Genomic DNA, 24,007 nt, shown 5'->3' on the forward strand with positions numbered 1-24,007 from the left:
GTATTTAATCGATTACAAAACTGGGAAAAATAAGTGTCTTAAAGCTTTCAGAGTTTCAGAGGAGTAAATAGAAGCTGAGCAATATTAGTAAATATTAATATTTATTAATATTAATATTTTTTGTATTTTATCTATTGTGTTCGTTTTTGTTTTGAATTAACTGCTACTAAGAAAAAAGTGACGTGCTTTTATTTTACATTCATATTTAAAAAAAACAGTCAAATAAAACGTTAGTGAACTCCAATGTATCACTCCATACGCTGCCATCTACTGGCCAATAAGTAAATGTACAGGCCAACCAGCATAAATTCACGGTTGTATATCAGACGCACATCCAACATTCTGATTCCAGAGGGCGCTATTCTTCTTTTCCCCTTGCACCACTGACATAAAAAGTATGCCTTAAATATAGATTGTTACATTGTGAAAGCGGAAAAGATAAAATGTTTTATGCATTGCGCACAGCTGGATCGTAAGCAGATATAAAATGCATTTACAAATAAGAATAGGAGCAGGAGACACAAAATAAAATGAGTTAAATTGCTGCACATAATCAGTTTTTGTATAAATGTGTAATTTTTCATGAGATTAGTTGCACTATGCTGGTTGAAAAAAGAAGATTTTAAAAAGAAAAAAATACATCATTCAGTCTACTAATGTTTCTAGGAGTTCTATTAGTAATATTCTGTATATATACCCTACAAGCCTATATCCTGGTATTTTCATTTATTTAAAACCTACTCGATTGAGTAATAAAAAATACACAATTACAAAGGAATTATATAGTTATACAGTTATGCGTGCAGCTCTTCAAATGTATAAGTAGAAACTTAAATAAAAGGTCGATTTTGTGAATCGTTTTCAGAACTTACTGGTAAACAGATACGAAATGGCAAATATTTGTACAAGGGTCTCCATTTACAAATTTTAATAAATAAATAAATAAAGTCCTATAGCGAATGAGCTGTGAGTCAGTGTGATAAACATTGCCAAATAGGATTTATTTATTTATTCATCCAGTAACGTCAAAAGACGTGATACGCCATTTGATTTGCTGCGAGTAAACTAGTCCCGCCCTTTTGCCACAATCCTGTACGTTCCGATTGGACAATATGTAGATCAGCTTGCTTGGTTTTGTCTACCCAGAATGCACTGCGTTGAAAGAAATACCTGTTATGATGCATATAAACCGCTTATATTTGAACTCGGGGTACATAAATATGGTTTATTTTATCTTATTACATCATATAAGAGCACCGTATCTTAGAAAAAGTGTGTTATGCTAAGTCTGGTAAGAGTGACAATCCAAACCGTTACAAACAACGTGTGTGTTATTCATAAATACTTTCCAGACCGGCGCATACGTCAGGAATCTTTGCTCTTAAGTTATTTGTCTAGCAGGTTTCTCATAACGAGAAGCCCCCATAATGTGTTAAAGAAAAACGAATCTTAATTTTCTAAATGCAGATAATACGCAGAGGAAATTATTTCCTAATATTAATACAGTAGGAAAAAGCTGTATTAATGCGCTTACAGCAGAGTTTCTGATATCCGGTATAGGAACTAATATTCTGCAATTTTTACTTGCACCAGAACATGAAACATGCTGCGCAACTTTTTTTTTTTTTTAGCAAACAAGGAAAGGTCCCTTCCTGAAAATGTTTGTCATTCTCACTTTGTTAAAGGATTGAAAAGTTTGAAAATGTTCCAAAACCTAAAATGAATACATTTGTGGCTTTTTAACTATTTTCGTACATAGAAACAAGGCACACAATTGCTTTTGGTTGCTGGCCCTTTGTCTCCGTGTTTCAATTGTGTATATATTTCTTAACAATCTTGATTAAAAAAACGTAATGTATTTTTTTTTTCCCGCTCCTATGGTACTTTAATTGATTTATTTCAAGAAGAAATAATTGTATTATTTGAAGGACATGAGGGTTCTGACCCCATTATCAAGGGATCGGTTCTAAACTGAAAGAAAGGCCTGACCTGCAAAGTAGACACTTGGCTCCTGGTTTAATATGCAGGAGCCAAGAGGGAAGTGGCAGGGGTGATTAAATACTGCATTACAGCACAGGACAGAGAGAAAGATGTGTTTTAATTTTTTATTTTATTTTTTTCCCTGCCTGAGATTAAATCAAAATAAACTTTTCCTGGTACTGTTTTCAGAAGTCTGAAGGTGTCTCATTCAGCTGATCAAAAGATTACATGCAAATGTGAATGCCAGAGGAATGCCCAGCCATCACGAAGGAAGATTAAACTGTTGTAGGGCAAGATTTGTACATCAATTTAGGAAAAAGAAAAACAATAAACAGCATGGGAATATGATGGCTGTAGCTGGTAAGAATGTTATTACCCACAGGTTAAACACTAAGAAGGGCTGAAAGGCCACTCAGGGAAGAAGAAGCAAAACCTCCACGAGCAACATGAAAAACCTGATCGGTTTGAGAATGCGCTTATGAAATACCCTCTTTTTCTTTTGTTTTTTGTCATGTTCTGTGGTCTGCTGACATAATGATTGATCATTAGATTTGGAGGAAAAGATGAAGCTCTCTGAGAACAATGACTTATGGAGGCAGCATCATGTGTTGATGTTTTGTTTTGTTTGTGCACTTTACAAAACAGACAACATTATGTGGAAAGGAAATAACGTGGAAATAATGAGGCTAAATCCTAAGACATCATTCAGGAAGTCACAGTTTGGGCACAAATAGCTCCTTCAAATGTACAAGGAAACAGCCTGTCAGTTACAAAGTTAAGGGCAAGAGAGTCAATGTGTGGGAGTGACCATCCCAGATCTCAATCATATAAAACAAAAAAGCAAAAAAAATAATTAAACGCAGAACCAGAAAGTGGTGTGAGAGCAAAGATCTCTGTTTAACCAGACCTGTCAGAAGGTATGTGTCGAAACTTCAGCTCATCGTTTTGAGAAGCTTGTAAAAACGTAGTCCATGTAAAGCAGTATAAGGTGATTCAGCCAAATATCAAACACATGTATGTAAATTTATGAAACAAACATCTATAACACTTTTTTCCCCCATATAGCCCTTTTAGTAAATAGAACAACGTTTGGTAATGTTAACTGACCTAAGACAGAAAAGATTAAATATCAGTATGTCTTTTTATTAGTGTATGCAAACATTTGGCTTTTCGACTGTGTTTGCTATGTTGAACCTACTTCTAATTGCTAATGTGGAAGTGACAACACATTTCGGACAGATATCCATTTCAACCTCTTACAAAACAAATATGAACTCGAGTAACTTTCTGCCGATAATATGGAGGAAAGGTCCCTCCTCTTTCTCATGCTATCCCAGCGACCAATCACCATCCAGCCGGTCATAGTCCCACGCTGGGGTGGTTCGGACTCCTTCGACTTAAAACATATTTTTCATTTTTTTGTGTGTGGATATGATTATTTCATCTATGATAAAATCGGTCAACAAACCCTATAAATAATCGGAATTAAATTATTATTTTTTGTGTTTTTTTTCTAATACGTTATCGAGAGTCGACGTTTTGTCGTTCCCTCCTCTGGCCACAAGGGGGCAGACTTGGGACAATTTTCCTCTTCTCTGTTTTCAATGAACATAGTTTTCCTTCTTCGCTTCCCTCACCGTCAGGCTCGCTTGCTGCTCACCTTTGGATAACTCGTAACAGGAACTTTAATAGGATTCGGAGGAGGGGTAAAAAAAAAAAAAAAAACAATAACAATGACTGAACTAACAACGATAAAGATATCAGAGGTGGATTTGTAGGAGGGGAAAGCCTGACAGTTAAAGGAGGTCGAGCCTTTAAAAGCGTCGGCATGGGGTTGAGCCGTTAAAAAAAAGAAAAAGAAAAAGAAGCGTAGCTACCCCTCCAAAGTTCACCGACTCGTCGCGGAAGACAGGATTCCGCCCACAAGAAAGATGGCGGCTCCCTTGCTGGAGAGACTGTCGGATTCTTTAGGTTCGCCGGAGCCAGCGGTTCGCCTCATTTTATCGGTTTTAATCGGTGAGTTCGGCGCGACGGCCCAGCCGGTGTGTGTGTGTTTAGCCGGGGCGAGCTGACAGGCGGTCCGGGCGGCAGCTCCTAACTGTTGGTGGCAGCTAACTCAGCCTGGACTATCTCAGCTCCAGACCCCTATGTATCTGACCAAAAACCAGCAATAATCATTTAAAATTACTCCTAATGCAAGCCTGATATCCAGCAGGCCAGGAACGAACATGTCAAGCGGGGTTTCCCTCTAAATCTCACGGCTAAAGGCAAACGTGTGGCTGCTGAGTGAGGTGGATTTATTTTTGCAGCAGCACTATAGAAACAAAGCTGACCACACTTTTGGGGTTAAACTGCATGTGGGCTTTGTGGTTGGGTGGTGATGAAGATGTCTTTTGGTGCACTGGCTACGAAAACATGCTCCCCTAAAACGTTTCCTAGTTTTTAGAGCTGTAGAGGTAGGGGGAAAAAGTGTCACAGTTCAACTAAATTCAATAATAATAATAAACAAACTTTATTACTTGTTTGTGCATCTTGTTAATTTAGAAGATCATCAAAGAGTCAAAGTGTAATAATTCAGCTCGTGTGTTGTGTAGAATCGTTTTGGAAGTGTTTCTTCCTGTTAATGTTTCTGATAATGGTGTACAGCTAAAGGAAACCCAGCCTCAAGTTTCTCAGAAAATGTCAGCGTTGCATTAAATTAACTTTAAAAAAAAAAAAAAACTGTTTTAATGGAGAAACGTCACCCTGTTGAAAGGTGTGTGCAGGGTCTGCGCTCAGTACTTGATCTTGGCAACTTTTGCATGAAAGCCCGGGTTGTCAGTCCGACTTCCTATTGGCAATTTAGCCCAGGTTCCATGTAGGGTTTGTGTCAGGGCACAGTGATGCCGTGGTCATTTAACCAGGCATGGTTACTGCTCTGACCTCTTCTTACATTGGACTTCTTAATAAAACACAGTGGACCAACGGCAGTAGCTGTTGAACGTCTCCCCAAATTCTTACATGCCGTTCGCACCACAATCCTCCTAAAGGCTGTGGCTATCTCATTCCTACAGCTGTTTTTTTTCCTTCCACTTAACTTTCCATGCTTGGCTACAGCAGCTCGCGTATAATACTGCTCTTTTCTGAGAAAGTTAATTTTGGGTTTTCACTTGCTACTTTATTAAACATGTCATTTAAAATATGTGCAATTAATGTGTTTTATGTAGGGACATGAATTCTGCTTTGTTGTTTTGAATGGTTTTTTAACTCTCATCTGTACTAATTAGTCAGTGGGGCAAGGGCCAATGCTGCTCTAGGGAAGACATTTGGTCTGAAGGGGACCGATGGTGCGTTTTATCTGTCTTGGAAGTCAGAGCTTGGAACTGGGAACACAGCCACACCCGAGTTCAACGCTTTGGCGTGACTATCAAGTGGAAAAAACAATGTGTTCTTCTCCATTTTATGCATCCAAATGCTTATGTAATAAGTTCCCAAACAGATATTGTACGTCATTGTGTGCCACTGCCGTAACGAGATTTTAATCATCAGAAGTGATAATACAGTTTTTGCCTCAAAACCTTTACTATGTTTTGCTGTGTGGCAGCCATATTGGATTCTTAATTTAGAGTTGGTTTGTGTCATTTCAAATTCTGATTCCAGGCATTATTTTTGTCGTTTCTCTGACTGTACACAGAGAACAAATCACTACTGTTCAGGTGCCCAAATCTCATGTTAGGGAGGGTTTAATAAACTAACAGTTTAGATTATTTTACAGCGGACTGCATGAAATAAGTGACTAAATACTGAAAGTGTCACATATTAAGACAAACATGTAGGTGGTTGATTTAAATAATGGGACAGTTAGAACCATTCATCCTGACTGTTCATTAAAGGAGAGTGTACCTTTTGGGTTTACTCTCAGACTTGTTGGTTTACTATAGGTTTAACAGCCCTGATTTGGATATGCCGGCTGTGTGTCGGTGTACTAATATGGATATTTTTTGTGCACAGGCAAAGCAGGGCACGTCGATTGGGTTATTAAAACCCAGAGACAGCGCCAGGGTTGCGGTGCTATAGTTTTGAGGTTGAGTTGGGAAGCGGTCCAGGTCTGTGAATGCAGCATGACACGGAGTAACCTCTCCAAAACGGGTTACAAATGTTTGCACCGCTGTGGTCTGGGCTCTTTGAACTTCGCTCCGGCACATGGACACGTCAGATTTTTTCCCCCGGACTGCTGTCTATGATACAGCATAGCCTCAACAGGACCGTTCAGATTAGACTTTGGCTGTGTTAACGTCTTGAGTCATCCTCTTGCATGCACTTGCTGCATGTTGCTTAAGGTTTGTTGCATAATGCAGCCGTCGTATAGTAACGGACTGGCACAACTTCCATGGATTAGGAGAAGGCGTTTTGCTGAGTGGTCTAGTTGTTGCCCTCTTGCTAGGGCTGGATGACATAGGAAAAAAAGCATATGGATAAAATAGAAGTCATATTGCTCAATATTGATAATTATCAAAAAAAAAGTGCAGCCCTGGCCACTTTATGCTGTTGCTTAATGACCGATTTTTAAATAAAGAACTCAAATACCAAATTCAAGCTCAACCCTTTATTCAACCAACTTTTTATCAAAACTGCAAGTTTTTAAAAAAGAAAGAGAATGCATGCTCTCTGACCTCTTTGAAGGGGGCGGAGCTTGGTGATGGTGTGTTCCTAGGTCTGTGTTTCTGATTGGCTGGGAGGCTGTTGTGACTTTGCTGTTAACCTACCTGATAGGTGAAAACTCTTCTTGTATTGCAGATATCTTCTGTTTTTTGTTGTTGTTGTTGGTTTTTCTTGTGTTTTTAAAGTTAAATCAACAAACACATTTGGTTATAAGATAAAATAACCTGAGAAAATACAAAATGCAATTTTCAAAATATTTAATGGAAAATAATCATTGGCAACGACAACTTAGGGCTGGGCGATAAATCGATTTAATCGATTAATTCGAATTTACAATTCTTTAAGATTTCATTTTTGGAAAATCTGGATTTTATTTTGCCAATACACTCATTGGGTTTCCATGAAGAGAACAGCATGTAATGCTGAATATATGTTTAGGCAAATGTATTGTCAAAATATTGTTAAGTGGAAACTTTTTTTTACCATAATACAAGGTACTTCATTTACTTATTTACTTTTTTTTTTTTAACTTAGTTTAAAGTTCACAAGTGGAGTGAAGCCTGTTCTTAGCTCAATGTGTAATACCACTAGCAGCAAATGTTTTGTTATATTTTCATTGTTTATAATGGCACGGCTGCCATCTTGTTTTGCATGTTTCACAGCTTGTTTTTAGTTGCACTTTGAATTCAGGTCAACTCCCTGACGAAATGCTTGACATAAAAAGCAAGGTTTTAAAATAATTTCTTTAATTTCTTTTTATGAAACAAAAAGGAGGAAAAAATCGATTAATCGGATTTGGTATGATAAAATCGGAGATTTATTTTTTAATCCATATCGCCCAGCCCTACGACAACTACTAGGAAGTTTTTGTGATAACCGGCAGCGTGTCTGCTTCATCACTGTGAAGGAGCTGTAACACACTCTTCCTTGCAGAAAACCCGTAAGTCAGTCACATCGGCAGGTTTTCGAGCATAAACAGCCTGTTTAAGGTCATGCCACAGCAGCCTAATCAGATTTAAGTCCAGCCTTTGATTAGGCCAATTCAAAACCTCAATTTTTTTTTCCATTTTGAGGCAGTAAGTGGAGAGATTTGTGGTGTGCTTGGCCTAAAGGTCACTAACTGATGGCTGGACGTTGTCTGAATGACCTGCTAGAGAGCATCAGTCCACCTTGTTGGGCTGTTGAGATGATCTCTGTCTGAAATACTGTTAGCTTTAAACCAGATGGAGACGCTGTCCTTCCAGATAGTACCCTTAGGTTGATGTTGGGAGGCCGGTCACTCCTGGGAGGGTTTACCTAGGGCTGGACGATAATTCAATAACAATATATATCCATCGATAGACGTACATCGATGATTGGAAAAAAGGGTCAATAAAAAGTTCAATAGAAAAGTTTTCATTCCCTTTCCATTCTAGCCTATCATGTAGGTTAATATTACAGTCATTACATCCTCCCAACCAATCACAAACGCAGACCCAAGAAACAGGCTCCGCCCCCTTCAAAGAGTTCAGAGAGCACTCATTCTTTTTAATTTTTAAAATACTTGTACTTATGGTAAAAAGTTGGTTCAATAAAGGATTGAGCTTGAATTCAGTGTTTGTCTGTTCTTTATCCGGAAATAGGTCACTAAGCAACAGCATAAAATGGCCAGGGCTGCACTTAAAATCTACGTTTTGAATTATCGATATCGATCAATATGATTTCTATTTTATTGATATGCTTTTTATTCTATATCGTCCAGCTCTAGGTTCACCACCGTTTGCTATCCATTTAAGAATATCGGCTCTCACAGTGGTTCACTTGGAAATTGCTTTGAGACGGTAACATTGTGTGCGTTTTGTGATGTTTTTGCCTACTTCATGTTGTCAGACAGTCCTTTTTTTTATTACTATTTTGTTTTCATTAAAAAAACTGTTGTTTACTGAAGTTATCTTTGAAACAGAGCTGAAATAATTTATTGAATCAGAAAAGTGGGGGAAAAAGTCTGAATCTGAGTGGTGGTTTTTCACATTCTTACATTGTTTTTTATGTTTAGAAAGCTCCAAAAATTAAACCTTTAGTGAGATTTGGCCATATGTTCATAGGAAAGAATTTACAGTTTCTGTTTTCTTGATGTTTTCATGTTACCAGAGCCTTTCTTTAAACACGATCAGCTTGGTTTACCCCATGCTTTAATATTTAAAAGTCCTTCACAAGAACAAAAGGCGGTGTTCCTCTAATACGTAAATCTTGACTCTCTGACTTATTGGAGGTTTCTGTGACACTCGTGTTTTTTTTATCCTGTAGACTTTGGATTTCGCTAGATGCAATCAGACAAATGTATTGTACTGTTTTGGGGAGTCAGTATAGACGTGACTGAGTTTGATAGCGCCCTCATTATCAAGCCAGCCCGCATTCCCTGATTGAGTTTACACTGCGACAAATAGTCCATGTTTGGTGAAAAATAAACTTTACCCTGATCACAGAGCGCTAATCTTTCTCTCTACAAAGCAGCAACGCGCCACGCGTTCTCAGCAGCGATTGTAATCAGCCTCATTGTGTGTACGTGTCACTCTCTTCCCCACAAGGTCATTGCTGTTGATATCAGGAGTGAAAGTGCGGCTCACTTGGCTGACGTGAAGACGCACGCTGTGGCCACACTGACACGTTTCTCCTGTGACTCTTCCTCCTGCAGGGTATCCCTTCGCCCTGGTGTACCGGTGGTTCCTCTTCAACCAGCCAGCGACAGTTATCCACTTGTTCCACATTTGTTCTGGATTGGCGCTCGCAGCATTTAACTTTGGTGAGATGAATAAGAATATGCGTAATCACAAGGGCGGACGATTTTCATAGCGTTGTCGCTTATTTGCATCTACAAGTGCGGACAAATTTGATTGCACCCCGAGTAAAGATATGCAAAAAAAATATTTCTGAGGAAGGAAGCTGCTTTTAGTTTATGTTAATTTATTCAGTGGGGGCATCACATGTTAGGAAATGATATAGATATAGATATCTATATATATCTATATATATATATATATATATATAGATATATATATATATATATATCTATCTATATATATATATATCTATCTATCTATCTATCTATCTATCTATCTATCTATCTATCTATCTATCTATCTATCTATCTATCGATAGATAGATAGATAGATATTTTTTTATTTTATTTTTTTTGTGAAAATACCAATGGTACAGTTATAAATACCCCTAGCAATCCCTTTAAATTCAATGTACCCACAGCAAAAGCCCTTTTGTTTGAACCACTGGGCACAGACCTGGATGAGGACCCAGCTTTTTGGGGCTTTGGGTTTTGCTCAGGGATCCAGAGTTGCAGACTGTCCCCCTCCATCATAGATCCACTGCCGTACAACAGTGGATCTATGATGTCGTGGGCCAGTTTTACTTCCAACACACCCGGGGAACCTTGTTAGTGCTTGGCATCATGAGCTTTTCGAAGTGCCAGAAGATTTTAGATGAAAATTTAAGAGCGAGGGGACTCTGGATGATATAGAGAGATTGTTCAAGATCCCTCCCTCTCTACCTTGTGAAACATTATATGAGTTAATAACCTTCTTAGCATCAACATCAATGCAAACTGAACTTAGTGTGGGGTTTTTGGGAGTTGTGATTGTTTTCTTTTCAAACTGTTACTGCGCATTGCCGTTGTCCTAGAAAAATGGTCTGAAGCCTTCACTAATTGGACTTTTGTTTAACTGTTTAAAGGTTGCCTTTATATAAATCAGGTTATAGGAAGATTACATGTTGTCCTTTTTGGAAATGGGGAAATTGACAACCAGGATGCCAAAGATTTTATCAAAATAAGTAATTAAAAATGTATTTTGCTTTCTTTCTAAGCCTGATTCTAAGTATTGATCGTTTTCTCGCTTTTTTTTAATTTGCTGCCAAGTAAAAATGTTATCCCAAGATTCTCTAATCTTAAATTGCAGATTGCTGACGTTATTTTTTACTTTTACGAAGAGTACTTGGAGGAAGTAAAGTGTTGAAGCACTTTCAGGAATAGTGGTTGACAAGCTTCCCCTTCAGAAGGCTTCATGTCTTAAAACGTGACATTAATGTTCAACTCAAAACTCTGTTGTCATCACAGCAGTTCTTAGGACTCAGAGTGAAACATTTTGGTTTTGCTATGGTGGTAATAGACGAGGAAAAGCAGCAAATAGTGACACTTTGAGAAGCAAAAACCATCTATCTCAAAATGAATGAAACCGCTAACAGCTAAGTGTCATGTAGCAGTTATTTCATCACACGTTGCACCGTTCTCCTAAACTTCTCTAAACGGGTAAATATGAGACTTTTCTAAAAGCTCTGACTTCGGTACAGGTTTCCAAAAACGAGGAACTGCTTTCTTCCTGCAGATTTCAAAACATGATTTGCGGTCATAATATTCTTTCAGTTTCCTTTTGTGGATCCACAACGTGAAGCTGTCCTATGAAAATATAAGATCATTCAAAAATAATCTTACTCAAAACTTACAATGAACGTTTTTACGCAAATCAAATAATTTAGATCTCCACAGTTAAATACAGCAAGACGCTTGGCATCAGTGATTAACTTTTTTATAATTAAATGTAGTTGTTTTATAGCAGTACACTAATTATGGTGAAAGAGAACACGATAAAAAGCTCCACAGCAGGTTTAGAGACAAATCTCAGCTATTTCTATGTGTAGAAACGTGTAGGGTAGGATTATGCAAAGACTTTTGCAGTAAGTACAGTAAGGAGCAGTCAGTGGTATGTGGAAATAAAAGAGAAATATGTGTCACTGATTTTAAAGTCAGACATTTTTCTGTAGTAAGCAGCGCAAAAACTAAGTCCCAACTCCCTAGATCCAAAACGTCATCCGACCTGGCTTCATGTCACAGCGCTGTTACTTTCAGCACATTGGCTAGTTCTGCTAAAGGCATTAACTGAAACGCGAGTAAGAGGCGGCGGCTGCAGGATTAATCTGCTTAAACCAGCTAGCTTAGTTTCCAGACACTTGATTGAAACATGTTAAATTCACTGGACTGAGACAAAACACGTCTGTTCTTATTCATGGTTCAGATCACAAAGCGTGGACTGGGTGAAGCGCGACATTATCTGTACATCTGCAGATCAGGCTCGGCGGTTTTGCATGTGGATGAATCATCAATGTCTGTTTAGTCATTTCTGAGGAAGTGCATCTGGTTCTCTTTGACTTTGCCAGCAGGTCTGACCACAAGGGATGTACAACTAAATATTCACGCCATGCGCGTTGGCTCAGACCCGTTCCCTTTGTCTACAATACAGATAGAATCCTGTAAATATTTCATTCAGTTCTCTGGGGCGAAAAAAAAGCCGACATAACTTTATTTCTCTTTAGTTTAGATCTGAAATAGATAAACAGAACAGTTGGTTACCAAGTTCTGCATTTTCGTCTTCAACCAACAGTGTACTTTTTTATTTCTGCAGCTGCAGTTGAAATTTCTATGCATTTATATTGTAACAATCAAATAATTAAATTAATTACTTCAGTATATTTGAATGCTGGGCTTAGGTAGTCTGAAATGGTCCTTCCTGACATACAGAGCAGCTGCTCTAAAACATTTCAGAACATGCACCACCCTCAGGACGAGCCAGAGTTCCCAAATACCACCATGATGGGACACATTTTAAAACTGGAGGACAGGGCTTGAACTTTTTCAGTTTATTAGTTCATAAAAACAACGAGAGAAACATCCTCATACATGTGGCACATCAAGATCGGCTGCAGGATGTGGTTTAAACACATATTTCATCAAAACTGATAGATGAGTCTTAGAAATATGTAGTCAATACTCTCAATTATTGTCCGTTTATCCGTTGTCTCTAAGCGCTTGTCCTTGGTGGGTCGCAGTCCAGGTATTGTCTAGATATATGAAAATAACTCCTAATTTAATTTATTTATTTATATAGCCCTATACAACAGTTGAAAATCATAAAAATATTCAAAAACAGGTATTAAAAGCCTTTCTGGTAAGTGATTGAGCTTAGATCCAGAGGAAGCTGGTTTCTGAATCTGCTACTGAGAAAGCCCGCTCAGCCCAATGTTGATATTTAGTTCTTTAGAACTAAATATAATAGATTTAGATTAATAGATTTAGAACATTCAAGAACAACTGAGACGACGACCTCAGGGATACGCCGCGTACGCAGAAACTCAGCAAATCAGCATTAGGGTAGGGTGGGTCCAGACCATTAGGAGCTTTAAAAACAAACAATAAAAGTTTAAAATCTATTCTAAAATGAACAGGAAGCAAGTGGAGGGGAGGATACAACAGGGGGTGATGTGCTCACATCTGGAGGTTTCACTTAAAAGACAAGCAGCCGTATTACGGACCAGCTGAAGTGCGTTGAGGGGCGACTGAGCGACACCGACATTACAAAGAGCGTTACAATAATCAACGCTTGACGTGTTGAAAGTGTCTGAACCTCTCAAGCTAAGGAAGGCTAAAAAAGACTGAACTTTAACATGGTAAAAGCTCAATTAGACGACTGGATCAACTTTTATTTATTGAATTTAAAGTCCTCCCAGATTTCTTACATTATTGTCACTAAATTTAAGATTCAGGGCACTGTTGTCAGTTCGTGGCTTTGTCGCTGAACAAAATCTATTCAGTCTTTTTGTTCCTTTAAAAACAGGAAATTGTGGTTTAACTACTGCTTAACTGTAGAGGTTTAATCAAGGACGAAGTGTTCACCTGGACTGGGACCAAAATTATTTATTGGTTTATTGTAGCTGATAATTACCCTAACATGCATGTCTGTTTCTAAGGCTATTGGTTCGAGTAATAATTTAATTACTGGGTGGGGCGTAGTCAGAGTCAGGGCATTAGGCGGGCACTAGGTATTACAATCAGCACGGCGAGTTCTGCTGAACGTCCTTCTTGTCCTGAACGGATTCGGTGGGAGCAGACCCAGACTGATGTGCAGAACGTAGAGCGCTGCACATTATCCATCTGGCTGGCCAGGTTACCAAAGGTTTTCCCCACAGTCTACTCAGAACAAGACTAAACAAGTATAACTTGATTGGAAGGGTTGCCAGGAGGAAATGCTATACACTCTAGAAAGGGCATGGCACCGTGGCTTTTTTTTTTTCTATTTTAATTCACTCTAAGAGTTGTGAATTTTTTTTTATTTATTTTTTTTAGCCAGATGAGAAAACGGGAATGTTGGATGTCATGTTTGTCAAAAACCAAATGTCTCTTATCAACACAAACTCCTCATGCCAGCCTTCCAGCACAGGAGTGGCGTGGGGATGATTAGGACTTAGTTTTATTGCTACCAGTGACCAGACCTACCACTGCATATCAGAGCTTTCTAGAAGGAAGCGAACTCGCCAATAAGACAATGATCACAAACATGGCAGCAAATCCAGTACAAACTGGCTCCAAATGAAGAGTTTAGTCAATTTAAGTCAAGACCTCAACCTGATTGAAATGCTTTGGTGAGGCTTTAAGAGAGCTGAGCTGTGGCAAATGTGTATGAGTGCCAAACGGCTGAAGCAAAGCTGGACCACAATTCCTCCACAACTATCCAGGAAGTTGATAAAGTCACAGAGAAAATGTTTAATCTGTAAAGCTGGTCGTAGAGAGTTCTGAGAAAACGCTGGACTTAGCCTGAAAACTTGAACAAGCACACCTTTCAGGTCCCTCCCTCTTGATCTCCCAGCTCCTCCCACACAACAAAGCCTGCCATACTGCTCCGATGTTTATCCGTCTTTGTTTTTCTGAGTCAGTGTCACCCCAGGAAACAGTTTTCCTGTAAAGCAGGTTGTTTCTCCACCATTTCTCCTCACAGCTGCCGCCCACCTGCAATATTGGGCTTGAATGACGGTAGCGCTGTGTGCCGTTGGGTGTGTGAGGAGCGCGAGCGATTGACTCTGCCAACGACCAATCAGAGCCAGACATTCCTCCTGGCTCTGATTGGTCGTTTCTGACCGGGAGCGGTGTATTTCTGCAAATGGCAGCGGAGGAGCCAGAGAAGCTTTATTTTTTTTTCCTCACATTTTACTGTCAGAACATAGTGAGAGTTTTAAACTAATATGTAAAATAATACATTTATATCAAAGTTGCCGACTGCAGCTTTAAGGAATGATGATAGGATGGAATCTGTTGTGGAGTGTTTGTTCACATGAGAGTTGATTTAAATAGTTTTACCACTCATTAAGAACCAGATAGTTTTTTTTATAATGCTCAGGTATTTAAAGCGCAACTAATGTTTTACCCAGTTTCAGCTGCTGTCTTTTTTTTTTTTCTTTTTTTTGTTCACCTGAGTAAAACGTTCGAAGTGATCTGAGTGATGTCAAATTGGCCTCTACCAAAGTGAAATAATGTGTGACTGGGCCTCCATGTGGTCAAGTGCAATGTTAGAGTTAATGCTAACCATAAACATTGATTTCTCTCCTTTCTTTCTTTTTGTGGCTTCACTTGGATTATACAGCAGGTCTGTAGCTTTTATCTTTTCTCCTTTTTAAAAAAAAAAATCTTATTTCACGTTCTGTTTGTGTCTTTGCCGTTCTGTGTGTCAGCCGATACTGAAATGCGTAAAGGAAAACGCTGTTGACGTTTTCAGTCCAACAGGTCACACCTGACTGCACTCACCTTCATCTCCCCCCCCCCCCCCCCCCCCCCTCTGTCCGTCTCCCTCCCAGGCTCCCAGCTCTGTCACTCTGCAATATGCGTCTTCGTCCAATTTCTGATGCTGAGGCTCATGGGCAGGACGGTAACGGGCGTCCTGAGCAGTTTTACATTTCAAATGGTGAGAGTTTGCTTCTTCTTCTTTTTTTTATGCATTTTTATGCCAACTCAGACTACGTGTGTCTAAAAATGGACTCTTAGTTATTTGCATTTTGACTTTTTGGCATACTACAATATACTTTACCATGAATGCTTCAGTTTCCTGTTATGTCCATTCAGATGATTGGTTACATATAAAAAAGCAAAAAACATTAAATCCAAGTGGTTTTTTTTTCTCTTTATGTGGTGAAATTATATCATACGAGCTTCTCTGTCAGTTCCTCATTAGAAGCAATTGAAAACAATAGCATTGGCACTCTGGAAACATTAATCAGTCGTCTTTAGTACCTCAGAATAATGAGAAACTGGTTCAAAATGATCTCCAGAGATAGAAGAACTGAAGTGTTACTAATGAGGCCAAAGTGGTTATTGAGAACATCAGGTTTTTGATTTATTTCATCACAATTATTCATAATTTAGAGAGATTTTGTCACGACAGATAAGGGTAGGAGTAGTATACAGAGATGAACAAAAGCAACTTTTGTCCGTTTTAATTTTATGAATTAGTATAGTAATAATCATGCTGCCTAAAGTATCTCTTTAATGAGATAAATGAAATGTGAGCCATAAAAAAACATTATGCCTATTGCAAGAAATCTAAGAGTTAAAGCAAATGCAGCAGGTAAAATTAAAACTGTCTGCTTTCACATGAAAGCTTAATTTGACTGCCAAGTGTTGCTGTTAAAATGCACGTAATAAAGGTTAATTCAGAACTTTTGACAGTTTTCAAATTAGAGACTATATATGGAATCAGTCAAATGATTGGTAGTCTTTTACTGTCCACACCAGGTGTAATGATGTACAGCACAATATTTCCAAATAACAAAACATGTATTTCCTCAAAGCTAGGGAAAATCGTCTTTGATTTAGCTCACAGGCACTGCTCAGCAACAGGTGGGGGAGGAGCAGTGCTGTGTTACTCTACTGAATGCTTTTTTTTTTTTATAGCTCCTGGCCATTTCAGCACTTTCTCTGGCCTCTCATTTAAACAACTTTAAGCAGTAGGACTGGTTTTACATACAGGTTTAGGGGTTCTAAAGTTTTTAAAACCTTGCGATACCTTTAAAACCGGGAAATCGACCCGAAGCCTTTTGAAAGTATAGTAGAGACAGCCAGGTCGTCAGCTGCTGATCAGATGTGCTCGGGTCCACTGTAGTTTCAAGTATTTTCCAAAAATGTATCGTCCTTTTTAATCAGCTACAACGTGTAACAGCCGTCTTTTAACTAGCTGATGGGTGCTATGCTGCAACAGGTGGGGGAGGGGCAGGGCGGCATTGCTGTGTGCTTGTTACGGCTGGAGGAATCTCCAGTCTCTGGATTTTTCCTCTAACTTCCCAGTAAAAGCAGTTTAACTAATTGAGACGTAAGATTAAAAACGCTTTAAACCGGGACTTTTTAAAGCTTTTCCTCTCCACTGTCGCCACATGCGTGCTCGCTTTAAGGGATTGCTGCAAAGCCACTGTCGCTACATGCTCATTCAGGAGGAGTGAATGCTGCAAGTCAATGACTCAATGCAATCTGCTGGGTTTCCAGAGATATAAATTGACTTTGTAAAATTTAGTTAACTTGTTGGGAATTGCCGGTATATAAATAAACTGAATTGAATTGATAGACCTCGATACAAGCAACTGGCCCATTGGTACAGGGGCAGTTTTGTGTTGTCCTTCATCTCAGGTTACTACCACATTTTAAAAGCTGTTAATGACCAAATAATTTTCTTTAATTTTGTACTTAAATATAAAATCTTATAACTGCAGTCCTTGAGAGCCAGTCTCCTGCAGGGTATAGATGTGCCTCTGCTTAAACACACATCATTCAGATAATTAGCAGGACTCTTTAGAGGTTGAATCCACACTGAAGATGCTATTAAGCCTCAGGTGTGTTGGACCAGGGACACGTCTCAAAGCAGCAGCGGCCCTGGTCCTGAGCTTGCCTTATAATTTAAAGATGTTTACTGGGACCGTTTCACTTCAGAGTCCGTTTGTCTTCCTGCAGCTCTACCTCATGGCAGGGTATTACTATACAGCAACAGAGGAGTATGACATCAAGTGGACGATGCCTCATTGTGTCCTCACTCTTAAACTTATTGGTGAGTAGATCGCGGCTCAGCTGGCCCTGCTTCAGTGGTGACTACAGTAACTTCATTTTCTTATTTGATTTAACGTCGTCGCAGTGATGCAAATGTTCGTCTGCCTTTTGAGTGGACTCGGTTATGACGAGCCTCGTTTAAGTTGTCGCTGACAGAATCTGCTTTTTCTGATTCACAGGCTTGGCATTTGATTTCTACGATGGGGGCAAAGAACAAGTGAGTCGGTCGAGCTGTTCTTCTTATTTTTGATCATCTTAATTCATCTTACGGGTTCCTCTAGGACTCTTTGTCCTTATCTTTTCATGGTTTCCTGTTTGTTTGATTTTTTTTCTTTCTGCTTATCATATCGTAGGAAAACCCAAGAGGAGGGAAATAAAAAAAAACGTTTGACTGAACGTAACGCTAAGAAGCATCATTATGATGAGCTTTGGTACTCTGCAATACCTAAAGCTAGGTTGCTAGAAGGTTATTGCTGCACAATGTCAAGAGCACATGTAATTGGGATAATTTTGCTAAATGATTGAGCTTTAGCATCCCAGCCAATAAAGTATATATCGATTGTAGTTGTTGAGGGCAGTATAGGCTAATCAAAAAGCCTAGATCTGTGTTGATAATTTGCATGCATTGCACTTAAAATATATTATCCTGCCAAATGTTGCATCCCAGCAGTTCTTTGCAGTTCAGCTTTTGCTCAATTCGATATGTTGTGCAGCTGTAATAGAAATACTTCCTCTGAAAACTTTTCAAATTCATACATTTAGCGCATGTAAACAGATACGTTTGCTGGAGAGTAATGCAAAGTTTTTTTTTTTTTTATCCTCTTGAATCATTCAGTCACTCATTCAGCAATTGCCTCGCAGTTTCAGTATCTGTGTGTGCAATATGGTAATTGCTCCCAGTATATCTATAATTTATTTAGCCAATTGAATGGACCTTAACTCTCCTTAATGGCCACACCAGGAGCATTTCTTTAGTGGCTGGGATGCCAGATCTCCAGAGAGGGCTGGGGACGTATGGGGTTTGGTCAAGAAAGGATAGTACCATTAAAAATGAAAATGTCATTATCTCAATTTACAGCAATAGTATCTCAATTAAATAATTTCCTGAAGTCGTGCACCTGTGAATGAGACGCTATCTGGGACAGCTAGTGACAGATTTTTATTACTCATCTACTGGAACCGTTCACCTCTAAAACAGCTGAAAACAGGACAGACTGCAATCCAGGCCATGAAAACAAAAGGCCTTTTGTGTGGAGAGGAGCCGGCCTGACCCTTTACTCCGAACAAACCACAGCCCTTTCCTCTTTTTATGTATCAGTACATCTGATAAAAAACAAATGTTTTTTTTTTATCTCACAGCTTCAGTCACAATTACCTGCAGTTATTTGTCCCTCACTTCACCTTATCTTTCATTTGTTTTATCTCTTGCTCATTAAGTAGTTTTACCTGGCATTTATTACTTGCTCTGGTAGTTTCAGTTTGGTTCCAGCTGAGCAAAAAAACGTGTGACATTTTCTAATTGTTAGATTTTTTTAATGACTCTAACTGGATTTTCTTCTGTTTTTTTATGTTTGTCTTTGTAAATGAGTCTAATCTGATTGGTCATACAAGGACCACTGAAATATTCCTGATTTTACAGCCTCCTTGAACCTTTCCATTTTTTCCACAACTATACATTTCAGTGTGTTTTTATTAGGATTTCAGATCTACACAAAGTAACACTTTTTGCATTTGTTTTTTTTTCTTTTTATATATATATATATATATTTTACAAACTAAAAAGCCCAAACTCTTGCATTTCTATTCAGCCTTCAGCCCTTAGGCAATTATTTCCAGAACCATTTTCACTTCAGTTGCAGCTGCGAGTCTTTTGAGGTTTGTCTTTACAGACTTTGCACTTTCAGAGACTGACATCTTTGCCCGTCACCTGTAGCAAAATGCTTCAAGCTGACCGTCATTGGATGGAGAGCATCAGTACATCAATTTTCAAGTCTTGATGCAGATTCTCAATTGGATTTAGGCCTGGACTTTTACTGGGACGTCCATTGTAGCTCCGACTATGTTTGCGGTTGTTTTCCTGTCGGAAGGTGAGCCTCTGGACCAATCTCGAATATTTTGGCGCCTGGAATAGATTATGTTTTGGTATTTCTCTATATTCACCCTTATCCGTCTTCCTTTCAACTTTGACCAGCTTACCTATCGCCTTTTGAAGAATAGCATTCCCACAGTACGACGGCGCCACTTCCATGTTTCATCACAGAGATGACGTTTTCAGCATGATGCGCCGTGTTAGTTTCCCCCTTCACAGAGCTTCCCCTACATGGCTTGTGACACAGTTTAAAAAGGATTTCTTGGGGCTTTCATTCAACTGTAGCTTTTTTTCTTTTTTTTTTGCGATTCTTCCATAAATGGCAGATTTATGGAGCGCAGGCGTAATAGTTGTCCTTTTGACAAGTGTTTCCACCTACGCTTCGGATCCCTGCAGCTTCCCCAGAGCTACCACGGGCCTCTTGGCTGCTTCTGTGATTGTAGTTCAGGTGGATGGCTTTGTCTTGTAAAGTCTGCAGTTGTTGTTTTTTTTTTTGTTTTTTTATTTACTTTTACATTTTGTCTTTTTAATTAATTCTCCCAAAACCTATTCTTTATTTTTTATTTTTCGTTTCCTTGCTTCCATGTCTTTTTAAACCCAGTCACAGCTGAGCCAGGAGCAGAAGAACGGCGCTCTGCTATCGGTGCCCACGCTGCTCGAGGTCTTCGGGTTCTCCTACTTCTACGGAGGGTTCTTGGTAGGTCCCCAGTTTACGTTGCGCAGCTACCAGAGGCTGGTGGCCAAGGAGCTCACCGACTGCCCCGGAAAGCTTCCCAACAGGTACGAGTGAGGACAATTGTGAGTGATACAGAGAAAAATTAGCAGAGACTATCTAAATTAGGTGTACGGTTAAAAAGACCAAGCAGCCTTCTAGTGATACCACTGAGCTATATAATACACCGGAGTGCTGATTTTGCCGAAAAACTGAAGTCACTGGCCGCCATCTTGCTACTCCCTACTTTCACAGAATCCCATAGGATTTGGTTGCAACAACAAGAAGTTTTCTGGCTGTGTAAAAACGTTTCACAGGTAATTCTACAGTCAGTGGATGTACTAAATGGTAAATGGTAAATGGACTGAACTTATATAGCGCTTTTCCAGTCATGCTGACCACTCAAAGCGCTGTACACTATAGCCACATTCACCCAGTCGCTCTCACTAACGCGCACACATTTATACACCGAGACGCAGCTCGGTAGGCAACTTGGGGTTAAGTGCCTTGCCCAAGGGCACATCGACATGTGGCAAGGGGAAGCTGGAATCGAACCCACAACCTTCTGGTTGCCAGACGACTACTTAACCCATCAAGCCACAGTCGCCCGCTACTAACACTATCAACTACTAGGAAATTAGGTGCTGAAATATTTTACATGTTATTCATATTAAATTTATATATATATATGTGTATATATAAGTATGTGTATATGTATACATATATGTAAATATATGTTTTTGTATATTGTTATTTATATATTTATAAATGTTTTATATATATATATATAATATAAATAGATAAAATGCAAAATATTTCAGCACATGACTTTCTCAGTACGTGATAGTTTTAGAACATAACATAAAAGTATATGGCATTTGACATTTTAAAAGTTTTAAGCACCCCCTGAACATGAGAAAATCCTCGTTATTCGATGCTGTAGCGCACATATTCCTTAGTTACTGGGGGGAAATAGGGAGTACCAATATGGCGGCCGGTGGCTTCACAGTGACTCGTTCTAACAGCGGGCGATTAGCACTCCAGTGTATAATATAGCTCAGTGAGTGATACAGCCTTTCAGTTAACCTTTCCCTTCTTTCCCCTTCCTCTTTTTATTTCTGTTTCAGTGTTATTCCAGCCATGAGGAGGTTTGCTGTGGGCTTTCTCTGCCTGGCAATATATGCAATATTTAGTCCGTCTTATCCAGACAGCTACTATTTGACAGATGAGTACGAGGTGAGAACATATGCAGTTTTAACATATATTCAATATAAAACATTTTTGATTATGATTATGTATTTTTATTCAAACTTTCTAAAACGAAAATAATTTCCTTCCTGTAGGCTCAGCCATTCTGGTATCGCTGTGTTTTTATTCTGCTTTGGGGCAAAGTTATGTTGTATAAATATGTCAGCTGTTGGGTTATAGCGGTAAGTCATCTCTTTACTATCTCAACTACTACCAGCATCAATATTTACAGCATTAATGCTCCTTACATTGTTTTTTTTTTGTATTAAAACAATCATAATAAATCATCTAGATGTTTATGTGGAGGAGAAGCACAAATCTATAATAACTATAATAACTGCAAAAAATATGAAAATCCTTTAACAGAGTGAAGTTGCCTCAAGGAGTTGATGATTCGGTCGAGCTTGGAGTAGCTTTAAAAAAAAAAAATAGACTAAAGAGCTACAGGCTGACCTGAAGCAATCTGGGTTGCTTGTTCCAGCTCAAACTATACGCTGCACAATAAGCCAAGTGGACTCCCCAGAGCAAAGGCCAAGCAGAAGAATATTTATGAATTTGTAACACTAAAGTTTAAAAAAACTTCTCCAGATTATTGACAGAAAAAAACTGTGTTCTGAAAACGGGTGACAATATAGCAGACCTCTGGAAAATGAATTGTTCATTATTAAATGAAAGATATTATTCTTGTTTGTAAAAAAAAAAAAAAAAAAAAAAACATCGTTAACATGGCGTCTGCTTTGCTCTTTAACCAATTCAACTCTGTGGTATAATACTTTAGACAAAGTAAACATGTCTTTTTATTAGGCATCCATCCATATCTACCTACAGCCTGTGTTCTGTAGAAAAATCTAATTATTTTAAGGAATTGCCTTTAGAAAATATGAGTAATAGAGCTCTTTAAATAGACCGACTATCTATCTATCTATCTATCTATCTATATATATATATATATATATATATATATATATATATATATATATATATATATATATATATATATATATATATAAAACTACCCAATATATATATATATATATATAAAACTACCCAATATATATATAATATAGTGGTTACTTTTATGATCTTACAGGACCACGCGTCTGTGATACTTGTGTCTATGATATGTTTTTGTTTTGTGTTCTGTCCCAGGAGGGTGTTTGTATATTGGCTGGTCTGGGGTACAATGGAGTCAAGGATGGTAAACACCAATGGGACGCCTGCGCCAACATGAGATTATGGCAGTTTGAGACCACGCCCCTTTTTGGAGGAACCATAGCGTCATTCAACATTAACACGAATGCCTGGGCTGCAAGGTCAGTCATTTCTGACATCTGTAGTGTTCCCTAAACCACAATCAGAGCAGTGTTGTAAAAGTTAAAAATTAATGAGCTATCAGTGAAGTAGTGGAGGAAACAGTTCAATCAGTTATCCATTCATGGCTTTCGCTCACATGAGAGAGGTAACGTGCCATCAGGAGCCACACTCAGTGCAGTAATCACAAGAAGGAAGTAAAGGCGTCCGGTTCAAAAGGAATCCTTGACAGTTTTCCAGCTGGAGTTGTACACATTAAATTCCTTCACCGCCTGACCCAGTTCAACGAAGACCTCAGCAAATAAAGCAATTTATTTATCGAGCATGTAGTTTATTACACGGTCCATTTCCATTCGATGCTATAACAACTTTTGCTTACTCTTTCATTTTCCACTCTTCCAAACTGCTTACGATGCAGAAAGCATGGGGGGGTGGAGGGGTGTGGTGCTCTGACATAAAAATGAAAATATTAAGGAGGATGAAACATAGCTGATAACCTGCCTTTTTAAAATGCAGAGCATACTTGGCACAAGTATGATCTAATTATTTAACCTACAAATGTCTATTAATAGTCTCAAATGCACCACTTTTGTGGTTCTAAGCGCCACAATAGAAGCTGAGTTTAGATTAAATGGCTTTGTGTTGGATTGCTGTTGTTGTTGTTGTTTCAAAGAAAGTTACAGGGTTTATAAAACCTAAAGGTAATGTCTACAACATCAGGCAGAGGATTACATGCACTGGTCATTTGCTTTAAAGTCATATTTTGTCCTGGACCGAGTTCTGGTGTTTTGTAAAAATAATAACTCAGTGTGTGCAAATTAGATTTTATTTTTTCTAATTAACATCAGTGTGAAATTATACATACACAGTTAAATGTATACCTGCACCTAATTAATATTTGGTTTAATTGTCCCTTTGCAAATTCAAAGACGGCACACATTTTATAGCTGTTGGCAACTTTCTGGCATATTTTAGGCTGAAGTTTTGACAAATTTTTTTTTTTAGGGATGCACAGTATATCGGCTTTAACATCGGTATCGGCCAATGTTAGTCATTTTTTAACATATCGGTATCGGTCCGATAAGGAAAACTGGGCCGATATTAAGAACCGATGTTTATTTCCACC

The 24,007-nt window shown here is 38.6% G+C and overlaps 1 protein-coding gene and 1 non-coding gene across 3 annotated transcripts in view; both read left to right on the forward strand.

Moving 5' to 3' along the window:
• Positions 1 to 1,367: 1,367 nt before the first annotated feature.
• Positions 1,368 to 1,424, forward strand: LOC118562784. The gene has a single exon (XR_004930799.1). It is a non-coding gene; the product is annotated as a U7 small nuclear RNA (small nuclear RNA).
• Positions 1,425 to 3,587: 2,163 nt separating this feature from the next.
• lpcat3 (lysophosphatidylcholine acyltransferase 3) overlaps positions 3,588 to 24,007 on the forward strand; it is a 29,606-nt gene continuing 9,186 nt past the window's right edge. Inside the window, exons 1-9 of one of the 2 annotated variants that reach the window (XM_012870321.3) lie at positions 3,588 to 3,996; positions 9,296 to 9,403; positions 15,286 to 15,395; positions 17,429 to 17,522; positions 17,701 to 17,738; positions 20,212 to 20,390; positions 21,450 to 21,558; positions 21,666 to 21,752; positions 22,720 to 22,883. In XM_012870321.3, the coding sequence (XP_012725775.2) occupies positions 3,912 to 3,996; positions 9,296 to 9,403; positions 15,286 to 15,395; positions 17,429 to 17,522; positions 17,701 to 17,738; positions 20,212 to 20,390; positions 21,450 to 21,558; positions 21,666 to 21,752; positions 22,720 to 22,883 (974 nt within the window). In that variant the 5' untranslated portion in view covers positions 3,588 to 3,911. The remainder of the gene's footprint in view (positions 3,997 to 9,295; positions 9,404 to 15,285; positions 15,396 to 17,428; positions 17,523 to 17,700; positions 17,739 to 20,211; positions 20,391 to 21,449; positions 21,559 to 21,665; positions 21,753 to 22,719; positions 22,884 to 24,007) is intronic. The other variant, XM_021320372.2, reaches the window with a different exon arrangement.

The sequence above is a fragment of the Fundulus heteroclitus genome, chromosome 3 (assembly GCF_011125445.2).
Source record: "Fundulus heteroclitus isolate FHET01 chromosome 3, MU-UCD_Fhet_4.1, whole genome shotgun sequence".
NCBI classification, from domain to species: domain Eukaryota; kingdom Metazoa; phylum Chordata; class Actinopteri; order Cyprinodontiformes; family Fundulidae; genus Fundulus; species Fundulus heteroclitus.